Below are 24693 nucleotides of genomic sequence, written 5' to 3'. Positions count from 1 at the left end.
CGATTGGGCATCCCTCATTAAACAACCCTCTGTTTTTACTATAAGGTGTCATATCTAGGGTTGCAAAGCTATCGGTAATTTACCAAAATGAACGTAATCTTTTGTAATTAATAGACAATCTATGGCAATCTATGATAACTTTGGTCATTTATACATGACTAACTTTTACAAAATGTATTCATATATAGTATACATTTTTATGTCCGTATCCATATTGTCCATGAGTTTCTAGTGGATAGACCATAAGGTTCAAGAGAAAATAGCGTAAGTAAAAAAAAACATCTAATGAACAATGACATTATTTGTTTTAACTCTGCAACTCTTCCAACTATTGACTTTTCTTACAACTGCTACCAGTTTGATGCCAAAACATTGACAACAAATATATGTTGACATAGTTAAATAAATAAAAGTGTGTAAAACATTTTTTTATACAAGATATTTAATGTTGAAATCCTCATATTAAACACCAATTGTATTCACTAAGTTGATGGTTAATATTTAGGATACTGTTTTATGGCTTTGATATTCAAGGTTTTATTTAAAAATGATGTTATTTAATATTTGTACATGTGATAAGGCCACACAGAGGGCCAGAGATAATTACAGAGACCTGTGTAATCTGAAGTACCCCAAAATGTCACTAGATGTCATCTTATAAATTTCCATATAAACCTCGAAAGTTACCAAAATTCTGGTAGTTTACTGGTAAACTTTGAAAGTTTCCAGTAATATATCCTCCCTTTTGTAACCCTAGTTATAGCACACATTGTGAGTAATCACAGTAAATTGGTGAGGAAATGGAAAATGAAGTGGACAACAGAGTTTCCGTCTTCACCATCCTGAGATAATATACGATGATGTTCTGGACACGGAGAGAAAATAACAAATTACTGTATGTTTCCTTGGTAACTGAAGTCACAGTATCAGCAGCAATCAGGACACGTCATCTAATTACGTCATAGAAACAGCCATCGAGGCCCTTTAGCAGACAACTTGAGCACTAGGGCAGAAATCCCGTTAGCTAGAGGCCCACCACGTCTCAATGTGATTAGACCTTGGAGAGAAGGATGCCCTTCAGAAACCTATCTCCTCCCCGTCACTCCCCTCCCTGTCTGCAGGCAAATGGGATGGCAAGAGTAGCGACAGGTGAGCGGAAGAGTCCAGAGATTTATACACTATATATACAAAAGTATGTGGACACCCCTTTCAAATGAGTGGATTTGATTATTTCAGCCACATTCGCTGCTGACAGGTATATAAAATCAAGGACACAGCCATCCAATCTCCATAGACAAACATTGGCAGAGCTCAGTGACTTTCCAACAAGTCAGCTGCCCCAGTCAACTGTAAGTGCTGTTATTGTGAAGTGGAAATGTCTAGGAGCAACAACGGCTCAACTGTTAAGTGGTAGGCCACACAAGCTCACAGAACGGGACTGCTGTGTGCTGAAGTGCGTAGTGCGTAAAAATCGTCTGTCCTTGGTTGCAACACTCACTACTGTGTTCCAAACTGTCTCTGGAAGCAACATCAGCACAATAACTATTTGTCATGAGCTTCATGAAATGGGTTTCCATGGCTGAGCAGCCGCACACAAGCCTAAGATCACCATGCGCAATGCCAAGTATCGGCTAGAGTGGTGTAAAGCTCGCCGCCATTGGACTCTGGAGCAGTGGAAATGCATTCTCTGGAGTGATTAATCACACTTCACCATCTGGCAGTCCGACGGACAAATCTGGCTTTGGCGGTCGGCAGGAGAACGGAATGCTACCTGCACGAATCCATGCTGCCAACTGTTCCAGTGAAGGGAAATCTTAACGCTACAGCATACAATGACATTCTAGACAATTATGTGCTTCCAATTTTGTGGCAACAGTTTGGGGAAGGCCCTTTCCTGTTTCAGCATGACAATGTCCCCTTTGCACAAAGCGAGGTCCATACAGAAATGGTTTGTCAAGATCGGTTTGGAAGAACTTGACTGGCCTGCACAGAGTCCTGACCTCAACTCCTTTGACCACCTTTGGGATGAATTGGAACGCCGACTGCGAATGCCCTTCCTCACCAATGCTCTTGTGGCTGAATGGAAGCAAATCCCCTCAGCAATGTTCCAACATCTAGTGGAAAAACTTCCCAGAAGAGTGTAGGCTGTTATAGCAGCAAAGGGGGACCAACTCCGTATTAATGCCCATGATTTTGGAATGAGATGTTTGATGAGCAGGTGTCTACATACTTTTGGTCATGTAGTGTATTTCAGAGCTGCATTCCTATTGAAACGTATTGTGTATACAGTGCAGATCAAAGTTAAAAACATGTATTTGAATTGCAGTCCACAAGAACTAGAGAATGACAGACAGATGTGGACACATGAGAAAGTAGCCATTAAAAGAAGAAAGAAAACCTAGTTCATTATGCATGTATTTGCCTGCCTTGTTCCATCTTTGCAGCTGGCCTTACCCAAAGGGGTCGAATACAACATTCAGGATGTGTCAGGTCGGCTAGCGCCAACAGTCCTCAATATTTCAGGACCATGGCCCAGATTCAGATGGGTTGAGCCAGGGGTGGGATAAACCAGAATACTGGAACAACTTCAGGAGACACAGATTCAGTTGGCCAGGCAGAGAAAAGAAATGGGATGGTTCCTGCACTCTGTGTCTGACATGGAGACAGTGGGCTGTCTGTGATGCACTTTGGGAGAACATAGTTCCTTACCTTCCATGTACGTGACACATTGACAGCTGGGGGATTATTTATGACAAAAGTAAAATCCATCTTTACCTAACGCTATTGTACTGTCTGGATTTAGACTGGACTTAGTGTCCTGAAAAGTCCGCCACATAAATGTTGAAAATAAAATCCCCAAAAATGACCAAAGAAATTAACCAATGATGAGCTGTAGCCAAAGTAGCCCTCAAAGTTGTGCTGTAGACATCATAAACTGGCTGCACATTTGTGTGTGAGACAGACAGGTGGTGTCCTCCCAGTAACTAAATATAATCTACTAGAGAATTACACTTCCCTTATCATCCAATACCTCCCATCCCATCCCCTCCACACATCCAACACCCCCACACCCTCCACACATTCAATATCCCCCATTCCCTCCACACTTCCTACCCCCCATCCCCTCACATCTGGAGACCCACTGCTCTCCCAGGGAGCCTCTGAGCTGCCTCTGAGAGGCACACACAAACTACACTCACCCCTAAACTCCACTCCCTGTAGCTATGGATCCAAAAGAATGCATTGTTGTTTCATGAATACATGTAAAGCCGATGAACTAAAATAGATTTAACAAGAGCACAAGAGCAGGAAGACACCCAAGTCTTGCCAACGGCTCATGACTGCCTAAGAAACACAAGAAGACTTGAGGAAAAGTAGCCCAGGCAGAAATTGGTAATGTCACAGCAGAGGTAGCTAGAGGGAATATATGGCAGGTTGTTCAGTTGCACACTGCCTGCCTGCCAGGGATCCCAAAACATTTATCATGTGAACCTTGATCGTGTATCGTTTCACACTTTTGACAGCATCGAAATGTGATCCTCAAGAGGTCTGACCATGTGGGAGATTTGACATTGAGCTGAAAGGACAGCAGAGCATTTACCGAAATGTGCATCTATATACAACCTGTCATATTACGTGTGATTTGATTGCCTGATGTCTGCAGGAGAAATCCCAAAGTGTCATTTCACAATGTGTGCCCCATACATTTCTAAAATGAACAATACATCACCTGTGACAGCTTATTTAGCTATGTTTCCACCTCATATATCTCCATCTACTCTTGTGGCGGTAGCTTGTTGCTTTGATAATGGACTGGGGGAGTATTTTATATGTCCTCTATCTATAAACACTGAATCTTCTATGAGGTTTGACTTTTTAATTTGTCTCTCCGACAGCTTATTGGAAAGGACTTTTGCTCCGGTTTGTAGAAACTAAATGATTATTTTCAATATGAGCTGATTTGTCATCGCAAACTAAGAACTGGGTTTGTGTGTCAACCGATTTGAATTAGCCGGAGTCTCTCCCATTTAGTTTTATCACAGGTGAATTCCATGGGATGTTCAATATAGTAACACTATATTGAAGTAACACTATATTGAAGGTAGATGCTTCATTAACCTTATAGCAGAGAGAAAATAGCTCACCATGAGCTATTATGCATCACTATCTATTAATTGCATTACAGGCAACCTATTATTTGCTCATAACACACTGCTAACTTACAGTATGTCCACATTAATTTTGTGTGCAATTACTATCCTATATATAGTACCTCATTATCAAACCTCATTATCAAAATGTAACAGTCGTAACATCCCAAGGCTAATCTACATAGATATGCAATTACACTGTATGTACATCTATATCATGTATGCAAATAGTTGTTTCCCAACTTGTGGTATGGGGCGGTGTAAAGTGTATAACTAATAATACACAGTAAAACCTTAATTACAGTTGCCAGGACTGCAGCTCCATGATTATGAGTGTGTATGAGTGTGTATGAGTGTGTGTGAGGATGCGAACTCGCAGCAGGAGTGAAATTGTGGAAGCATGGGGTATGCTCTCCACACCAAATCTTACAGATAAAAATACGACCAGCATGCAATGTCACGTAGAGCACATATCTGATCTTCAAAAGGGGAAAATGAAGTGTATTCGCCCAATCATGCTTTTACACTATGGGAGAGCTTACAGTCCTCCTCAGTTACCATAGAAACCAACAGGTAAGTGGTAGAGAAGGGCTTCTTCCTCCACAGCATGATACCCCCTTCTCAAAACAGTGACCTACAAAACGACGCCCACCGCCGCGCGGAGGCCATCGCCGGGCATTTCGGATTGGCTCTCCTCCGCCTCTCACTCTAGGGGGGGGGGGGGGGGGGGGGGTGAATAAAGGCAATGCTGGGGGGGATGGGTTTATTTTATTTTTTTAAATAGTAGGTGGATCAGCTTTAATATTGCAAATAGATTTTGGCTTCTATCAATCTAATAGTCTGCATCATTTCCAATCCAGCCATATATATATGTAACAGTATAACTTTAGACCGTCCCCTCACCCCGACACGGGCGCGAACCAGGGACCCTCTGCACAGATCAACAACTGACACGCATGAAGCGTCGTTACCCATCGCTCCACAAAGGCCGCGGTGTGATGTAACCGACTGAAAGGCTGCTAGCTTGCACCACCGCTAACTAGCTAGCCATTTCACATCCGTTACACACATATATATATATATATTTTCCTTTGTATTTTTCCCCTAACCCTACCACCTCTCCCCTAATTGGAGAAAACGAATGGACAACAACACTTAGGCTTCTACTTCCAGCTTATACATACTATATAGTGCATTCTGAAAGTATTCAGACTTCTTGACTTTTCCACATTTTGTTACGTTACAGCCTTATTCAAAATGTATTAAATTGTTTGTTTTTTTCTTAATCAATCTACACACAATACCCCATAATGACAAAGAACATTTATTTTTCAGAAATGTTTGCAAATGTATTAAAATAAACAAACTGAAATATGACATTTGCATAAGTATTCAGATACTTTACTCAGTACTTTGTTGAAGCACCTTTGGCAGCGATTACAGCCTAGAGTCTTCTTGGGTATGACGCTACAAGCTTGACACACCTGTATTTGGAAATTTCTCACATTCTTCTCTGCAGATCCTCTCAAACTCTGTCAGGTTTGATGGGGAGCATTGCTGCACAGGTATTTTCAGGTCTCTCCAGAGATTTTCGATTGGGTTCAAGTCCGGACTCTGGCTGGGCCACTCAAGAACATTCAGAGACTTGTCCCAAAGCCACTCCTGCGTTGTCTTGGCTGTGTGCTTAGGGTCGTTGTCCTATTGGAAGAGGAACCTTTGCCCTAGTCTGAGGTCCTGAGCACTCTGGAGCAGGTTTTTGTCAAGGATCTCTCTGTACTTTGCTCCGTTCATTTTTCCTTTGATCCTGACTAGTCTCCCAGTCCCTGCCGCTGAAAACATCCCCACAGCATGAAGCTGCCAGCACCATGCTTCATCGTAGGGATGGTATTGACCAGGTGATGGGCAGTGCCTGATTTCCTCCAGACATGACGCTTGGCATTCAGGCCAAAGAGTTCAATCTTGATTTCATCAGAGCAGAGAATTTTGTTTCTCATGGTATGAGAGTCCTTCAGTGGGCTGTCATGTATATTTTACTAAGGAGTGGCTTCCTTCTAGTCACTCTACCATAAAGGCCTGATTGGTGGAATGCTGCAGAGATAGTTGTCCTTCTAGAAGGTTCTCCCATCTCCACAGAGGAACTCTGGAGCTCTGTCAGAGTGACCATCAGGTTCTTGGTCACCTCCCAGACCAAGGCCCTTCTCCCCCGATTGCTCAGTTTGGCCTGACGGCCAGCTCTAGGAAGAGTCTTGGTGGTTCCAAACTTCTTCCATTTAAGAATGATGGAGGCCACTGTGTTCTTGGGTCCCTTCAATGCTGCAGAAACGTTTTGGTACCCTTCCCCAGATCTGTGCTTCGACACTATCCTGTCTCGGAGCTCTACAGACAATTCCTTTAAACTCATGGCTTGGTTTTTGCTCTGACATGTACTGTCAACTGTGGGAACTTATATAGGCAGGTGTGTGCCTTTCCAAATCATGTCCAATCAATTTAATTTACCACAGGTGGACTCTAATCAAGTTGTAGAAACATCTCAAGGATGATCAATGGAAACAGGATGCACCTGAGCTCAATTTTGAGTCTCATAGCAAAAGGTCTGAATACTTAAGTAAATGAGGTATCTGTTTTTTTTATTTTTAATACATTTGCTAAAATGACTAAAACCCTGTTTTCGCTTTGTCATGACGGGTTATTGTGTGTAGATTGATATATTTTTTAATTTAATAAGTTTCAAAATCAGGCTGTAACGTAACAAAATGTGGAAAAAGTCAAGGGGTCTGAATACTTTTCGAATGCACTGTACATTTTATGGACACAGTATATTATGCATTAGTTATCTTCTTGTTCTTTTTAGTCCCACCCTTCAGCTCCCATCAACCCCTCCAATCTATCACTGAATACCATCCAGTTTTGATTTCTATTTGCCAGATATTTTTCACCTATGCTGTGATGTTTCACAAGTTCTGAACCTTTCTATTCTCATAGTTTCTACAGACTGTAAATTAAAGATACCATTTTTTTGCTAAGAGTATTATTATATTATTGATCGATTGACTATGACTTTTCAGACCACCCAGCAGTGTTATTTGCAGAGTTAACTCCAAGTAAATGTTGCAGGGAGGACGTGTTTTTAGGGTGGTTTTGACAGCCATGTGAAACACACTAAACACACAGAGGAGTTGTCTCCAGGCTTTGTCATTGCAGATCCCCTCTGGGATGGCAGGCTCTGTCTGCTGTTGGTTCTTCTGTACCCGTCCCCCTCTCTCTCTCTGTCACAGCTTGCTACATGTCCCCCAGGAATGTGGCCTTCTAAATGCCGGAGAGTCAAGGAGGGAGAATGGCACAAAACCCACATCCTTTTCCTCGGCATCTTTGTAGCTTCATCCATTGTCGGTTTTAAATAGCGGTCTTTTGAGTGACCAACCAGACAGGCTGAATGGCGATTGTTTTTATTGTTGAACGCAAGGCTTTTCTTCAGGGTGAAGCATTTTTGAAGGCTTTTCTAAAGGATTCTCAAAATTATATGTCGTGCAAATAATTTCTGTTTGAACAAGACTTTTAGTTTGTGATGGAGGATGCAACTTGCATGCTTTACTTTTCAGAATATGGCGGTACAGTATGTGAGCAGGACCATTGGTGAGTGTGTGTGTGCCTGCGTGCATGCATGTGCGCTTGTGTATAAGTGTGTGTGCACAGGCACAGGGGAGGGTAACGCTTCACTCTGGTAACGCCAAGAAGGCAGAGCACATTTTTATCTCGCCAATAGAGAAAGTACAGCAGGCCCAAACCCAGTGGCATCTTCCAAAGGCTATACATCTCTCTCGCTCAGCTCAGCTCAGCTCTGCCAAGGCTATGTCATTTGAACTAGGAAATACACAGTGCTGGCTGCATGGGGACGATACGCCCGAAAACGTATAAAAAGACAAATGGATGAAGATGTCCAACGGGATCTTTTATGGTAATCGAGAACATTGGCTCCCATGGTCATGTGTAAAGTCAATGACTGGCCTCTGTTTTAGGAGTCTGTTCCTGAGGAATAAAACATGATTGCTATTTACAAATGTTGTCGCTCTTTATGCTCCCAAAATAAGAACATACATACCTCTTCACGAACACACAGACAAAAAGCTAAGTACACTCAGTCTGAGAGAAAATAGGTCTCAACAATTCATCTCCGATTCTGCAATTACCATATTTTCCAGCTGGCGAACTCATAACATACAGGCACACTGCACAAACAACACCTTATTGTCGCTTTCTGAAATCGGGAGAAAAATAAATTATGCTTCACATGACAATTTCTGCACAAAATTACCCTATCAAGAAGTTGATTACAAGATGTTACTATGTCGTGCACCAGAGGTGCTTTGGCAATCAATGCTTTTTCACTAGTTTCTTTCTGAGGCTATAGAGTATGGAATATTGCCACGGGTTTATAGCATAATACATTCTCAACGTTTATTGCTCAGCTACAGTGCTGTGCTCCATTTCCAATCTACAGACAGATAGTCCCTCCCTCAAGACCGAACCAACATTTGCCAATCACATGGGCCATGACATCCAGCCAAAGAGAGGTATGGCCAGTTCTCACTTCATTAGGACTGTAGTGGTTCCATGGATAGTGGGAGAGAGAGTGCCATTGCCCTTGATTCTAAGCAATGTTTTGCTGCTATTTTTATTGACTTGGCCAAAGCTTTTGATACGGTAAACCATTCCATTCTTGTGGGCCGGCTAATGAGTATTGGTGTCTCTGAGGAGTCTTTGGCCTGGTTTGCTAACTACCTCTCTCAACGAGTGCAGTGTATACAGTCAGACCATCTGCTGTCTCAGCCACTGCCTGTCACCAAGGGAGTACACCAAGGCTCGATCCTAGATCCCACGCTCTTCTCAATTTACATCAAGAACATAGCTCAGGCAGTAGGAAGCTCTCTCATCTATTTATATGCAGATGATACAGTCTTAAAATCAGCTGGCCCCTCCCCGGATTTTGTGTTAAACGCTCTACAACAAAGCTTTCTTAGTGTCCAACAAGCTTTCTCTACCCTTAACCTTGTTCTGAACACCTCCAAAACAAAGGTAATGTGGTTTGGTAAGAAGAATACCCCTCTCCCCACAGGTGTGATTACTACCTCTGAGGGTTTAGAGCTTGAGGTAGTCACCTCATACAAGTACTTGGGAGTATGGCGAGATGGTTCACCGTCTTTCTCTCAGTACGTATCAAGGTTAAATCTAGACTTGGTTCCCTCTATCGTAATTGCTCCTCTTTCACCCCAGCTGCCAAACTAACCCTGACTCAGATGATCATCCTACCCATGCTAAATTATAGAGACGTAATTTATAGATCGGCAAGTAAGGGTGCCTTTACCATTCTGCCATCAGATTTGCCACCAATGCTCCTTATAGGACACCACACTGCACTCTATACTCCTCTGTAAACTGGCCATCTCTGTATACCTGTCGCAAGACCCTGGTTGATGCTTATTTATAAAACCCTCTTAGGCATCACTCCCCCCTATCTGAGATACCTACTGCAGCCCTTCTCCTACACATACAACACCCGTTCTGCCAGTCACGTTCTGTTAAAGATACCCTAAGCACACACAACCCTGCCTCGCTCCTCTTTTCAGTTCGATGCAGCTAGCGACTGGAACGAGCTGCTAAAAACATTCAAACTGGACAGTTTTATATCTTCATTCAAAGACTCAGTCATGGACACTCGTACTGACAGTTGTGGCTGCTTCGCGGGTTGTATTGTTGTCTCTAACTTCTTGCCCTTTGTGCTGTTGTCTGAGCCGAATAATGTTTGTACCATGTTTTGTGCTGCTACCATGTTGGGCTTCTGCCATATAGTGTTGCTACCATGTTGTTGTCATATTAAGTTGCTACCATTCTGTGTTGTCATGTGTTGCTGCTATGCTATGTTGTTGTCTTAGGTCTCTCTTTATGTAGTGGTGTGGTGTCTCTCTTGTCGTGATGTGTGTTTTGTCCTATATTTTTATTATTAAATCCCCGCAGGAGGCCTTTTGGGTTTTGGTAGGCCGTCATTGTAAATAAGATTTTGTTTTTAACTGACTTGCCTAGTTAAATAAATCAAATAAAAGACTTACGAGAGGCTCTTCTCCAGCCGTCCGCCCGTGGAGCCAATGATCTCCCCCAGAGTGCAGAAGGTCTGACCCAGGAAGTCCTGGTGCAGAGAGCCTGGGGTTAGTCATTTGACACGTCTGACAGCCAGGCAGTTCACAGTAGTACAGTACATACAATGCTTTATCATACATCCCACATGTCAGGCTGAAAGCTAAGTGATACAAATCAAATCAAATCAAATGTTATTGGTCACGTACACATATTTAGCACATGTTATTGCGGGTGTTACAAAATAGTTGTGTTCCTAGCTCCAACAGTTTAGAAGTAACTAACAATTCTTAACAATACACACAAATCTAAAGCGATGTCGGAGTGGCATTGACTAAAATACAGTAGAATACAGTATATATGCGTACATATTATATACAAAGTGGCTGAAGACATTGCAAACTATTGTGACACTGAAAACTCCACAATTAAACATGGGCATACAGTGTGTTATCAAAAAGGTTCAAATAATCCAATCTAGCAGGTGTATCTTATAAACCCGATACATCTCATTGTCCAAAGTTGTTTTTTTACCAAGCTAACATTTCAAGCTGGTGTTCCATCTGTCCACACAACACAGAGAAGCAGATGAGGACATTGAGAAGCACAACACAGAGAAGCAGATGAGGACATTGAGAAGCACAACACAGAGAAGCAGATGAGGACATTGAGAAGCACAACACAGAGAAGCAGATGAGGACATTGAGAAGCACAACACAGAGAAGCAGATGAGGACATTGAGAAGCACAACACAGAGAAGCAGATGAGGACATTGAGAAGCACAACACAGAGAAGCAGATGAGGACACTGAGAAGCACAACACAGAGAAGCAGATGAGGACATTGAGAAGCACAACACAGAGAAGCAGATGAGGACATTGAGAAGCACAACACAGAGAAGCAGATGAGGACACTGAGAAGCACAACACAGAGAAGCAGATGAGGACATTGAGAAGCACAACACAGAGAAGCAGATGAGGACATTGAGAAGCACAACACAGAGAAGCAGATGAGGACATTGAGAAGCACAACACAGAGAAGCAGATGAGGACATTGAGAAGCACAACACAGAGAAGCAGATGAGGACATTGAGAAGCACAACACAGAGAAGCAGATGAGGACATTGAGAAGCACAACACAGAGAAGCAGATGAGGACATTGAGAAGCACAGACATGGCAAGGAACATAAAAACAACAGAGCTCTGTGTGCGCTCTGTGTTCGCTCTCTGACACACTACATTATGCTGTCTCAAAAAGCAACTAGCCTACGGTAGCTTTGGCTTTGAAGTCGTCTCTCAAAGTGCTTTAGCTGAGCATTTGTTATAATGGGATGGCTTAATGATACTATGGTTGATACTATGGTTGATTGGAACAAAAAAAAAACACAGATATTGGACAAGTGACAGCAGAAGTACAGAAAAACACACCAATCTCACATCATGAATGGCTGTCTCTAAATGCAAATAAGGAGACGATACATAACATGCCATAATGACTGACATTACAGCTGTAAATGTATTTACTAGTTGTATCAATACTAACCTTCTGCGCTCCCGTATTTTGTTGAGCAGAAAGGCAATAGAACACAGTCAGAGGTCAAATCTAGAATATAATATTGTAGACTATTGTATTCATACAAAGACATAGCATAGTATTGAGTCACGATGGCATAATTAACAACATAACATTAACAGCGTGTTTTATACTGTGAGGGGAGACACTTACAAATTTTGAAATATTTGAACTTCTGGAGTCCACATTGTATCTGCAAGAAACCAAACATAGTTAGGTATAAATCACTTAAAATGACAAAATCCGTGTGAATAACTAGTGAGCTAGGGAAATATGTCCTTAACTATCAGTTTAAGTATTGGATACTGTATGTGTCGTCCTGAACTAAATGAGCAAATCAAATTATCTCTAAATTAACCTTAACATTTCACAGGGACGTTTCTGCATGAAGGAGGGATACACAGTAGAGGGGCTGAGAATATTCTCTTTGCATGAGTCCCAATTGGTACCCTATTCCCTTTCATTGTGCACTACATTCGACCTGAGTTCATTGGACTGTGGTCAAAAGTAGTGCACTATACAGGGAATAGAATGCAATTTGGGATGCACCCCTTGTCTCCCAACACGAGAACATCCATTGACTGTTGGACTAGTCAACGTCCACTGACTGTTCCTGAATCCTATTCACTGTGGATATGAAGCCAATCCTCCACCTCGGGCTCAGGGCTTCGATGCTTGCTTAAACATTCCCTTGCTCGAACTCGCTTGTTTTCATTGGTTCAGTGGTATAGAACATTATTGAGTCCCATCATTTGGGAATTATCTGTTTCTCTGTAGCATGACTGTTATGCTGGAGTAGTGTCACAACTTCCGCCGAAGTCGTCTCCTCTCCTTGTTCGGGCGGTGTTCGGCGATCGACGTCACCGGCTTTCTAGCCATCGCCGCTCCATTTTTCATTGAACCATTTGCTTTGTCTTGTTTCCTGCACACCTGGTTTTCATTCCCCAATCACACTACATGTATTTATTCCTCTGTTCCCCCTCATGTCTTTGTGTGAGATTGGTTTGTGTTACGTGTCTATTTTGACGCACTATACTGGTATGTCTTTATTCCGTATTTTATTTCACGAGGTATGTTTATTTGTTTGTACATATTATTGTGACTGTTTGCGCGTTTTGCACTTTTGCCAATTGGCTGGAGGTTGACGCAGTGGCGTCCGTATGTTGGTATCTCCTGCCTAAATAAAGTGTGCGCCTGTTCACAACTCTCTGCTCTCCTGCACCTGTCTCCGCTCCCAGTACGCACACTATTGACAAGTAGACTGATTGATTATTTGCCCTTTGTTAATATTAAAAATGAATATTGACCCTGTTAACACCTGAGTTACACTGATTGTTTGTAAGAACTTTGTAACAGCGCAGAACAATTGTTTTTCCATGGCATATAATCAGACATTTCAAATTCATACAATGTCAATACATATACACTACCATTCAAAAGTTTGGGGTCACTTAGAAATGTCCTTGTTTTTGAAAGAAAAGCACATTTTTTGGCCATTTAAAATAACATCAAATTGATCAGAAATACAGTGTACACATTGTTAATATTGTAAATGACTATTGTAGCTGGAAACGGCAGATTTTTTACGGAAAATCTACATAGGCGTACAGAGGCCCATTATCAGCAAACATCACTCCTGTGTTCCAATGGCATGTTGTGTTACCTAATCCAAGTTTATCATTTTAAAAGGCTAATTTTGCAATTATGTTATCACAGCTGAAAACTGTTGTGCTGATTAAAGAAGCAATAACACTGGCCTTCTTTAGACTAGGTGAGCATCTGGAGCATCAGCATCTGTGGGTTTGATTACAGACTCAAAATGGCCAGAAACAAAGGACTTTCTTCTGAAACTAGTCAGTCTATTCTTGTTCTGAGAAATTAAGGCTATTCCATGCAAGAAATTGCCAAGAAACTTAAGATCTCGTACAACGCTGTGTACTACTCCCTTCACAGAACAGCACAAACTGGCTCGAACCAGAATAGAAAGAGGAGTGGGAGGCCCCGGTGCACAACTGAGCTAAAGGACAAGTACATTAGAGTGTCTAGTTTGCGAAACAGATGCCTCACAAGTCCTCAACTGGCAGCTTCATTAAATAGTACCCGCAAAACACCAGTCTCAACGTTAACCTTGATGAGGCGACTCCGGGATGCTGGCCTTCTAGGCAGAGTTGCAAAGAAAAAGCCATCTCTTTCCAGTGTCTGTGTTATTTTGCCCAATCTTAATCTTTTCTTTATATTGGCCAGTCGGATATATGGCTTTTTCTTTGCAATTGAAGAATAGTGGGACAACATTCCACAGGCCACAATCAACAACCTGATCAACTCTATGCGAAGGAGATGTGTCGCGCTGCATGAGGCAAATGGTAGTCACACCAGATACTGACTGGTTTTCTGATCCACGGCCCTACTTTTTTTTTAAGGTACAGTACCTGTGACGAAAAAAATGCATATAGTGGCAAGAAAAAGTATGTGGACTCTTTGTAAATACCTGGATTTCTGCATGAATTGGTCATAAAATTTGATCTGATCTTCATCTAGGTCACAACAATAGACAAACACAGTCTGCTTAAACTAATAACACACAAACAATTATACGCTTTCATGTCTTTATTGAACACACCGTGGAAACATTCACAGTGAAGGGTGAAAGAAGTATGTGAACCCTTTGGCAGCAATAACCTCAACCAAACATTTTCTGTAGTTGCGGATCAGACCTGCACAATGGTCAGGAGGAATTTTGGACCATTCCTCTTCACAAAAATGTTTCAGTTCAGCATTATTCTTGGGATGTCTGGTGTGAACTGCTTTCTTGAGGTCATGCCACAGCATCTCAATCGGGCTAAGGTGAGGACTCTGACTAGAAGGCGTATTTTCTTTTGTTGAAGCCATTCTGTTGTTGATTTACTTCTGTGTTTTGGGTCATTGTCCTGTTGCATCACCCAACTTCTGTTGACCTTCAGTTGGCGGACAAATTGCTTAACATTCTCCTGCAACATGTCCGTTGATGATAGCAAGCTGTCTAGGCCCTGAGGCAGCAAAGCAGCCCCAAACCATGATGCTCCCTCCACTGTATGTACCTTTTTCTCTCCACATACAGTGTTGTGTGTTCCTTCCTAACAAAACTGTAGTTTCATCTGTCCACAGAATATAATGCCAGTAGCGCTGTGGAACATCCAGGTGCACTTTTGCAAACTTCAGACGTGCAGCAAGGTTTTTTTTGGACAGCAATGGCTTCTTCCGTGGTGTCCTCCCATGAACACCATTCTTGTTAAAGGTTTTACGTATCGTAGACTCGTCAACAGAGATGTTAGCATGTTCCAGAGATTTCTGTAAGTCTTTAGTTGACACTCTTGGATTCTTCTTAACCTCATTGAGCATTCTGCGCTGTGCTCTTGCAGTCTTCTTTCCAGGACGGCCACTCCTAGGGAGAGTAGCAACAGTGCTGAACTTTCTCCATTTATAGACAATTTGTCTTACCAAGGACTGATGAACATCAAGGCTTTTTGAGATACTTTTGTAACCCTTTCCAGCTTTATGCAGGTCAACATTTCTTAATCTTAGGTCTTCTGAGATCTCTTTTGTTCGAGGCATGGTTCACATCAGGCAATGCTTCTTGTGAATAGCAAACTCAAATTTTGTGAGTGTTTTTTATAGGGCAAGGCAGCTCTAACCAACATCTCCAATCTCGTCTCATTGATTGGACTCCAGGTTAGCTGACTCCTGACTCCAATTAGCTTTTGAAAAAGTTGGCCTAGGGGTTCACATACTTTTTCCAACCTACACTGTGAATGTTTAAATTATGTATTCAATATAGACAAGACAAATACAATATTTTGTGTGTTATTAGTTTAAGTACACTATGTCTGTCTATTGTTGTGACTTAGATGAAGATCAGATCAAATTTGATGACCAATTTATGCAGAAATCCAGGTAATTCCAAAGGGTTCACATACTTTTTCTTGCCACTGTATCTGCATTCCCAGTCATGGGAAATCCATAGATTCGAGCCTCATTTATTTATTTCAATTGAATGAGTTCCTAATGAACTATAACTCAGTAAAATCTTTGAGATTGTGTCATGTTACATTCTTATTTATGTTCAGTGTACATAGTAAACAGTGTACATCGTCTACATAGCCCTCGAGTTCATTATTGAAGGTGAGTGTGATGCTTTCCAATCGATAGCTATACATTTTTTTGCAGCAATAAGATCCAGGTTACAAAACTTTCTTTGATATTGGTTAACAATATTGACATTTTACAACAAACATGATTGTGGAGATGGATGGATATAAATTCCAACACAATGATATAAATGGCACAGACATTATCCCAAAATGGCATCAGTTTGTCACAGGACCACAGCATATATAATAGGGTTCCATTTAGTTTTTTGTATCTCCAACAGAGTATATGACATGTCTGGGTGCATTACATGCATCCTGGCAGGGGTGTAGTAAATCCTATGGATTATCTTAAATTGCAATAATTTATGTCTGAAGTTGTAGGAGCAGATATGAACACTCTCACATACTATATATGTGACCAATAGTTCTCATCAATTTCTTCCTTCAGATCTGTTTCCCATTTTTTCCTTATAGGTTCTGAGCTATCAGGTAGAGATTTAGTAACCCTTAATATAACTTGGCAATCAACTTCTTTGGCATAGCAGCTTCTTTCAGTATTGTTTCAATGCTAGATGCTTTAGGTTCATCCAGATTATGTTGAAGCGATTGAATACAATTTATTAGTTGTAAGAACTTAAAGAAATTGGCCCTGGATAACCCACATTTTCCCACACTTTCAACTTGCTCAATATAGTGTTGTTTGGATTTCAGAGCAGCAATCTCTGCAGAACGGGAGTTTACTGTGCTATGTTCAAGCTTCAAAGTTTTCAACTGTTTCTATCTAAGCTGTGTTTTCTTTCTAAGTTGTGCATTTTCTGTTCTAGTATTTATAATTCTTTATTGGTCTTCTTTTCCTTATGAGAAGAGTAAGACATGATACAACCTCTCATATAAGTTTCAAGAGCTTCCCAGAAAACAGTTGGGCATACTTCATTATCTCCATTTATTTCCAAAAACATGTCTATCTGTGTGTTGAGATATGAGGTGAACTCTTTATCTCCAAGTATCATTGTGTTCATTCGCCATGTGTTTGTTACTGACATAGGAGGCTTGACCTTAAACATTTAGGACAATGGGCTATGGTCTGTAACTATTCTAGGAAGGTAGTATTTACATTCAGAGACACAGTCAGTTAAAGGAAAGTTTACAATAAAGTAAATTCTTGAATATAAGTTGTGGACATGAGAGTAATAGTGTTTTGATTCAGTTGGATGTTTATAGCTCAACAGTTCACATAGACCCATCTCTTTGATGTTGTGGTTGAATACCTTAGACATATTAGGACGATGATATAGTTCAGCTGATGACTTCTCTAGTGTTGCATCCAGCACACAGTTGAAGTCACCACCCCATATAATATTGATGTTACATTGAGATAGTTTTAATATACACTGAGTATACCAAACATTAGGAACACCTTCCTAATATAGAGTTGCACCCGCCCGAAAGCGTTCCACAGGGATGCTGGCCCATGTTGACTCCAATGCTTCCCACAGTTGTGTCAAGTTGGCTGGATGTCCTTTGGGTGGTGGACCGTTCTTGATACACACGGGAAACTTTTGAGCGCGAAAAGCTCAGTAGCGTTGCAGTTCTTGACACAAACCGGTGCACCTGGCACCTACTACCATACCCCGTTCAAAGGCACTTACATGTTTTGTCTTGCCCATTCACCCTCTGAATGGCACACATACACAATCCATGTCTCAAGGCTTAAAAATCCTTCTTTATCCTGTCTCCTCCCCTTCATCTACATGGATTGAAGTGGATTTAACAAGTGACATCAATAAGGGATCACAGCTTTCACCTGGATTCACTTGGTCAGTCTATGTCATGGAAAGAGCAGGTTTTCTTAATGTTTTGTATACTCAGTGTAAGGTCATTAATGAACTTTGGGTTGTCTTCATTTGGGCAGTAGCAATTCAGTAAAGTTACTTTTTCTTGCGCCAGGTTTCCTTTTACCATTATACAACGTCCATTTGGGCCTGTAGTAATTTCTGTAATTTTTTTTATCATTGAGAATTGATGATACGCCTCTGGATCTTGAAGAGTAGGTGGAGGAAAATGCCAACCCATCCCAAGCTCGCCCAAACCTTTCACTTTCTATTGGTTATAGGTAGTGTTGCACGGTATACAGAAACGTCTGTACTTATTCAATACTTGAACATGAAAAACGGTTCGGTACTAGAATTGTTGTTACTTTCAGTACTTCTGTCAAATGTGTCTCACGGATCAAGCCTGTCTATCAGTGCAGACGACCCCTTATTATAGCACGCATCATGCCTGCACTGGGAGTCTGTGATGCATCATGATAGCGCCCCACTCATGCTGCACAGAACACACTTGAATTAATACACTTGAATAATGGGACAGGGCATGTAGAAATGTTGAAACTGTTAATTACTGTCTGCAAAACAATGTCCATACAGGCTAGAACACTTTACAATAGAACATGAAACTGGTAGCTTCCAGTTTTGTAGGCTAACTTTCCTTGCTAGCTTACAGCTAAAGCTAACATTAATTCACTACCCTAGTACTTTGTTTATGATAACCATAATGCAAACTATAAAGCAAAATATGTTGATTCAAAGCTGATTGCCACCAAAACCTTTATTCATTCACTTATTCAGTCTCTCTCACATCTCTCCCAAGGAAAAGGCTATAATGACACGCCTGATGCATAAACCAATATATCATTTCAGAATTTCAAAATTAGGTTACGGTTAGGGTAAGGGTTAGGGTCAGGTTTAAGGGTTTGGTTAAGGTTAGAGTTAAGGTAAGGGTCCGTTTTAGGTTTTTGCTAGTCTGTTTAAGTGTCAACTGTGTACTTATAGTCTTCCCCCTCTCCCAAAAATTATGGTGAATAAAGTCATTACTGGTGAAAGAGACATCACACATTTTTTTATAAAAGAAGCTTCTTCTATCCAAATGTTGTTGATCAGTACAATAAAAAAGTCCCAAATGAAAGGGAAATAGATTTTTGTCATCTGTAGCCCCATGAAATAAGCCAAAACAACCTCAATAACTTAACACACTCATTTACATTTACATTTAAGTCATTTAGCAGACGCTCTTATCCAGAGCGACTTACAAGTACATACATTCATACTTTTTTGTACTGGCCCCCCGTGGGAAACGAACCCACAACCCTGGCGTTGCAAGCGCCATGCTCTACCAACTGAGCTACACGGGACCCGTGTACTCCTATCGCATATGCATTCAACTGTATTGTGGATAGGCCTAGGCTATATCTTGATGTATCCAGTTTATCAATAGAGATTTACCATTAAAATAGATGTAGTTAGATTGTTTTTACCTATGTCAAATTGATTGTATAATTAATTAATGAATGCATACATGGCTGTCTGAAAAATGTTTATGTAAAACAGAGCAGTAGCTGCGTTTATCTGTCCGGATGTCACGCCCTGACCTTAGTTATCTCTGTTTTCTTTATTATTTTGGTTAGGTCAGGGTGTGACGAGGGTGGGTATGCTTGTTTTGTATTGTCTAGGGTTTTTTGTATGTCTAGGGGTTTTGGTAAGTCTAGGGATATGTATGTCTATGGTGGTCTGATATGGTTCCCAATCAGAGGCAGCTGTTTATCGTTGTCTCTGATTGGGGATCATATTTAGGTTGCCATTTTCCCTTTTGGTTTTGGGGGTTCTTGATCTATGTTTAGTTGCCTGTCTGCACTATCCATATTAGCTTCACGGTTCGTTTTGTTTTGTTCAGTGTTCGTTTTGTTCAGTGTTCGTTTTGTTCAGTGTTCGTTTTGTTCAGTGTTCGTTTTGTTCAGTGTTCGTTTTGTTCAGTGTTCGTTCTTTAAATAAAGAAGAATGTACGCTTACCATGCTGTGCCTTGGTCTCCTCCTTACAACGGCCATGACAACAGAAATTCCATTCTGTGGCTTTGGCTAATATGCCTTCTTTTTTTGCTGTGTTATCGTTTTGGTATCGAGAATCATTATGGTATCGAGTATTTCGATGTACTAAACCTGGTATCGAAGTCAACATTCTGGTATCGTGACAGCACTAGTGATATGGGAGTTTCTTGTAAATACAGATGTTGGCATTATTCTTTTCAAAAAAGAAAATACCTTAATTATTTTGGCTGGCTGCACAAATCCATTTACATTCTATGTCACACATGTTAATCTATTTATATTGTCAGTATTATCCACAACATGATATTGGGATGGGTCTTTACTAGGACTGTCAAATGGTTAATAACATGAATTTCTATTGTTAATCGCATTTCATCACAATTTTTTTATTTGCTCAAATTTGGCCCTAAAGAAAGATTTTCCCATTTGAAGTTTAACACTTCTGCGCACACACACACATACTGTTAAAGCTTCAGGCATTCTAATCAGGGGTCTCCAACCTTTTCTAGCATGAGAGCTACTCATTTTTTTCTTCTTTTCAGATAAGCACATTCTTCTCTTCCCCAAGTCTTTAGTGTAAAAGAGAAAATAATGCACTATGTTTTCTGTCAATACACCTGGTAAAATAATGGTTATTAAAAAACTCTAAGTGGGACATTATAAAAGCTGTAATTTTTTCCCCCACATTGTTTTATATTTTCCCAAAATACGTTCTCAGTTTTATTTTTCCTGGTTTTAGAATGTTATTTTTTCACGCCCCAACTTACAATTGTTCATAGAGAAACAACGAAATTGGATGTTATGAGTCCAAGTCAATACTTAAATCACATCAGAATAAAATAATGTATAGGTCTGGAGGAAAACAAACTAATTTTGTTTTTTGTGTAATCCCCCTTAATTGAGCATCTAGCGAGTGATGAATGTGCCGTCTGATGTGCCGGTTTAGCGATGGTTCTGTACTGCTGCTACTCATTCATGGCAAAGTTTGCGAATAACTAATTATGTACTTCTGCCAGGTAAGCCTACTTTACAGTTAACATTTAATTGACAAGGTTTTGGGGAAAGTATTTCTGTCAACCAACAAGACAGTTATCACATCAACTGGCTACACACGTATTTTATTTAACCTTTATTTAACTAGGCAACGACACTGGGCCAATTGTGCGCTGCCCTATGGGACTCCCAATCACAGCGGGTTGTGATACAGCCTGGAATCGAACCAGAAAAATACAACACAAATATATCTTGATTAGATGAGTATTCAACCCCCTGAGTCTATACATGTTCACATCAAGAGCTTTACATACCTGAATTGTAAAATATTTGCCAATTACTTTATGTTTTTACTCTTCAAGCTCTGTCAAGTTTGTTGTTGATCCTTGCTAGACAGCCAAGTCTTGCCATAGATTTTTCAGGTCGATTTAAGTCAAAACTAACTAGGCCACTCTGGAACATTCAATGTAGTCTTGGTAAGCAACTTCAGTGTATATTTAACTTTGAGTTTTAGGTTATTTTCCTGCTGAAAGGTACATTTGTCTCCCAGTGGCTGTTGGAAAGCAGACTGAACAAGGTTTTCTTGAAGGATTTTGCCTTGACTTTGTTGTCCTTAAGCCATTTTTCCAGAACTTTGTAAGCATGCTTGGGGTCATTGTCCATTTGGAAGACCCATTTGAAACCAAGTTTTAACTTCCTGACTGATGTCTTGAGATGTTGCTTCAATATTTCCACATAATTTTCCATCCTCATGATGCCATCTATTTTGTGATGTGCACCAGTCCCTCCTGCAGCAAAGCACCACCACAACATGATGCTGCCAACCCCGTGCTTCACGGTTGGGATGGTGTTCTTCGGCTTGCAAGCCTCCCCCTTTTTCCTCCAAACATAATGATGGTCATTATGGCAAAACAGATCTATTTTTGTTTCATAAGACCAGAGGACAATAGAATTAGCCTACTTTATTCCAATATTTTTTGATATTCATTCCCACAGTATTTATTGATTGATCCACCCAGTTGTGGTTGAGAAAACGTGTATGCGTAGTGGTGGGCTTTGCGAAGTGATAGGACCTGCCTTGTAAAGTTTAGAACTGCCACAAGGATGGTAACAACCTAGTAATGAGCGCTACCAATACCATCATTATGAAGCATCACATCTCATGAACCTGCATTGCTTAAGCCAGACTTAGCTACGACGAGTCTTACTTTTGGTTGGTGCAACAGGTGTAAATGCTGATCCCAAAGTCGGCTGTAGCTATGCCCGACCTAGCATTTAAGACCAATTTGTTTACACCCAACTGGTGCAACCGGCTCCAAGTGTCTACTAGGTATTTCCCAGTTGGCATGGAGACTGAGAGGTTGGTCACTTACACATCAAAGCGGAGGTTCTGCTTCTCTTCAAAGAAGAAGTCCAGGAAAAACTTCCGCACAAAATTTGGATTCAGCGTGTTGTCAATCACCTCTGTTCTGCCAAACTAAAACAGCAGCAGGGAAAGAAAATACAGAGGTGACAGAGTGATGCTACATGTAACAGAACCTAGAATTTCTGTTTAATCCACCAGAAAAGACAGAACAAATAATACAACAAATATTCATGGTTTTAAACTCAAATATACTAATTGACACAAAACAATTATTTTTGGATATACACTACAGTTCAAAAGTTTGGGGTCACTTAGGAATGTCCATGTTTTGAAAGAAAAGCAAATTTTATGTCCATTAAAATAACATGAAATCATCAGAAATACAGTGTAGATGGGCAAAAGAACAGAAGACCTCTGCCTAGAAGGCCAGCATCCCGGAGTAGCCTCTTCACTGTTGACATTGAGACTGGTGTTTTGCGGGTACTATTGAATGAAGCTGCCAGTTGAGGACTTGTGAGGCGTCTGTTTCTCAAACTAGACACTCTAATGTACTTGTCCTTTAGCTCAGTTGTGCACCGGGGCCTCCCACTCCTCTGTCTACTCTGGTTAGAGCCAGTTTGCGCTGTTCTGTGAAAGGAGTAGTACACAGCGTTGTACAAGATCTTCAGTTTCTTGGCAATTTCTCACATGGAATAGCCTTTAATTCTCAGAACAAGAATAGACTGACTAGTTTCAGAAGAAAGGTCTTTGTTTCTGGCCATTTTGAGCCTATAATCGAACCCACAAATGCTGATTCTCCAGATACTCAACTAGTTTAAAGGCCTGTTTTGTTGCTTCTTTAATCAGCACAACAGTTTTCAGCTGTGATAACATAATTGCAAAAGAGTCTTCTAATGATCAATTAGCCTTTTAAAATGGTACACTTAGATTAGCTAACACAACGTGCCATTGGAACACAGGAGTGATGGTTGCTGATACTGGGCCTCTGTATGCCTATGTAGATATTTCCTTAAAAATCTGCCGTTTCCAGCTACAATAGTCATTTACAATATTAACAATGTCTACACTGTATTTCTGATCAATTTGATGTTATTTTAAATGGACCAAAAATGTGCTTTTCTTTCAAAAACAAGTATATTTCTAAGTGACCCCAAACTTTTGAATGGTAGTGTATATATCTTTTTTTACTGTATAATCTTTGTAAATGATCTCATAAAAAGTACTGGTGGAGTTATGTCACACATGCAGCTAAAAATAATATATGGAAATGTCTGCTCTATCCAAAATACAACCAACTGATTGCAGCATTACCGTAAAAATGTAGGAGGCAAGTGGGAGAAGGTGATGAACTTTTCTTTATCCAAAATTGGTTAAAGAATATCATGATAAGTAAAGAAGTTTACCTGTTTCATTTAAGGACCAAAAAATGTACAGCTGTGCAATACATGCAATACATGTCAATACATGGAAACACCTATCTCCCTCACTAGCTTTAAGCACCAGCTGTCAGAGCAGCTCATAGATTACTGCACCTGTACATAACCCATCTACAATTTAGCCCAAACAACTACCTCTTTACCTACTGTATTTATTTATTAATTTATTTTGCTCCTTTGCACCCCCTTATTTCTGTCTCTACTTTGCACTTTCTTCCAACGCAAACCAACCATTCCAGTGTTTTTTAGTTTTTATTTTACTTGCTGTGTTGTACTCACTTCGCCTCCATGGCCTTTTTATATTTTATTTATTTATACATATATCTGTTTGCCTTCACCTCCCTTATCTCACCTCACTTGCTCACATTGTATATAGACTTATTTTTTTTCACTGTATTATTGACTATATGTTTGTTTTTACTCCATGTGTAACTATGTGTTGTTGTATGTGTCGAACTGCTTTGCTTTATCTTGGCCAGGTCGCAATTGTAAATGAGAACGTGTTCTCAATTTGCCTACCTGGTTAAATAAAGGTTAAATAAATAAATAAAAATGTCGCAAAATAGTTGGGAAGAGAGTTTTGATGTGCCAATTCAATGGCACAGGGTTTATGACCTGATACACAAAGCATCGCCGGATTCAAAACTTTTAGTTTTTCAATTTAAATGATTTTACAAAATTCTTGCAACCAATAGAATGTTATGTATATGTGGGATACCACCATCCCAGCTCTGCAGAATCATTACTAGATCATTTGTTTTGGTACTGCTAATATGTACAGTGCCTTGCAAAAGTGTTCACCCCCTTGGCATTTTACCTATTTTGTTTCATTACAACCTGTAATTTAAATAGATTTTTATTTGGATTTCATGTAATGGACAAAATAGTCCAAATTGGGTAAGTGAAATGAAAAAAATATTTCTGAGAAGTGGTATGTGCATATATATTCACCCCCTTTGCTATGAAGACCCTAAATAAGATCTAGTGCCACCAATTACCTTCAGAAGTCACATAATTTGTTAAATAAAGTCCTCCTGTG

General features: G+C 40.4%; 1 protein-coding gene across 1 annotated transcript in view; it reads right to left on the bottom strand.

The window, feature by feature from the left end:
• The window catches only part of LOC129860487 (copine-9-like), a 90417-nt gene that overhangs the window by 35637 nt on the left and 30087 nt on the right, over positions 1-24693 (bottom strand). Inside the window, exons 4-6 of the mRNA XM_055930900.1 lie at positions 22226-22329; positions 12001-12044; positions 10256-10346 (exon numbers count right to left, since the gene is read on the bottom strand). Of these exons, the coding sequence (XP_055786875.1) occupies positions 10256-10346; positions 12001-12044; positions 22226-22329 (239 nt within the window). The remainder of the gene's footprint in view (positions 1-10255; positions 10347-12000; positions 12045-22225; positions 22330-24693) is intronic.

Source organism: Salvelinus fontinalis, chromosome 8 (genome assembly GCF_029448725.1).
Source record: "Salvelinus fontinalis isolate EN_2023a chromosome 8, ASM2944872v1, whole genome shotgun sequence".
NCBI classification, from domain to species: Eukaryota; Metazoa; Chordata; class Actinopteri; order Salmoniformes; family Salmonidae; genus Salvelinus; species Salvelinus fontinalis.
Note: the sequence above shows the minus strand (reverse complement) of the source record. Positions and strands in the feature narration are given on the sequence as shown.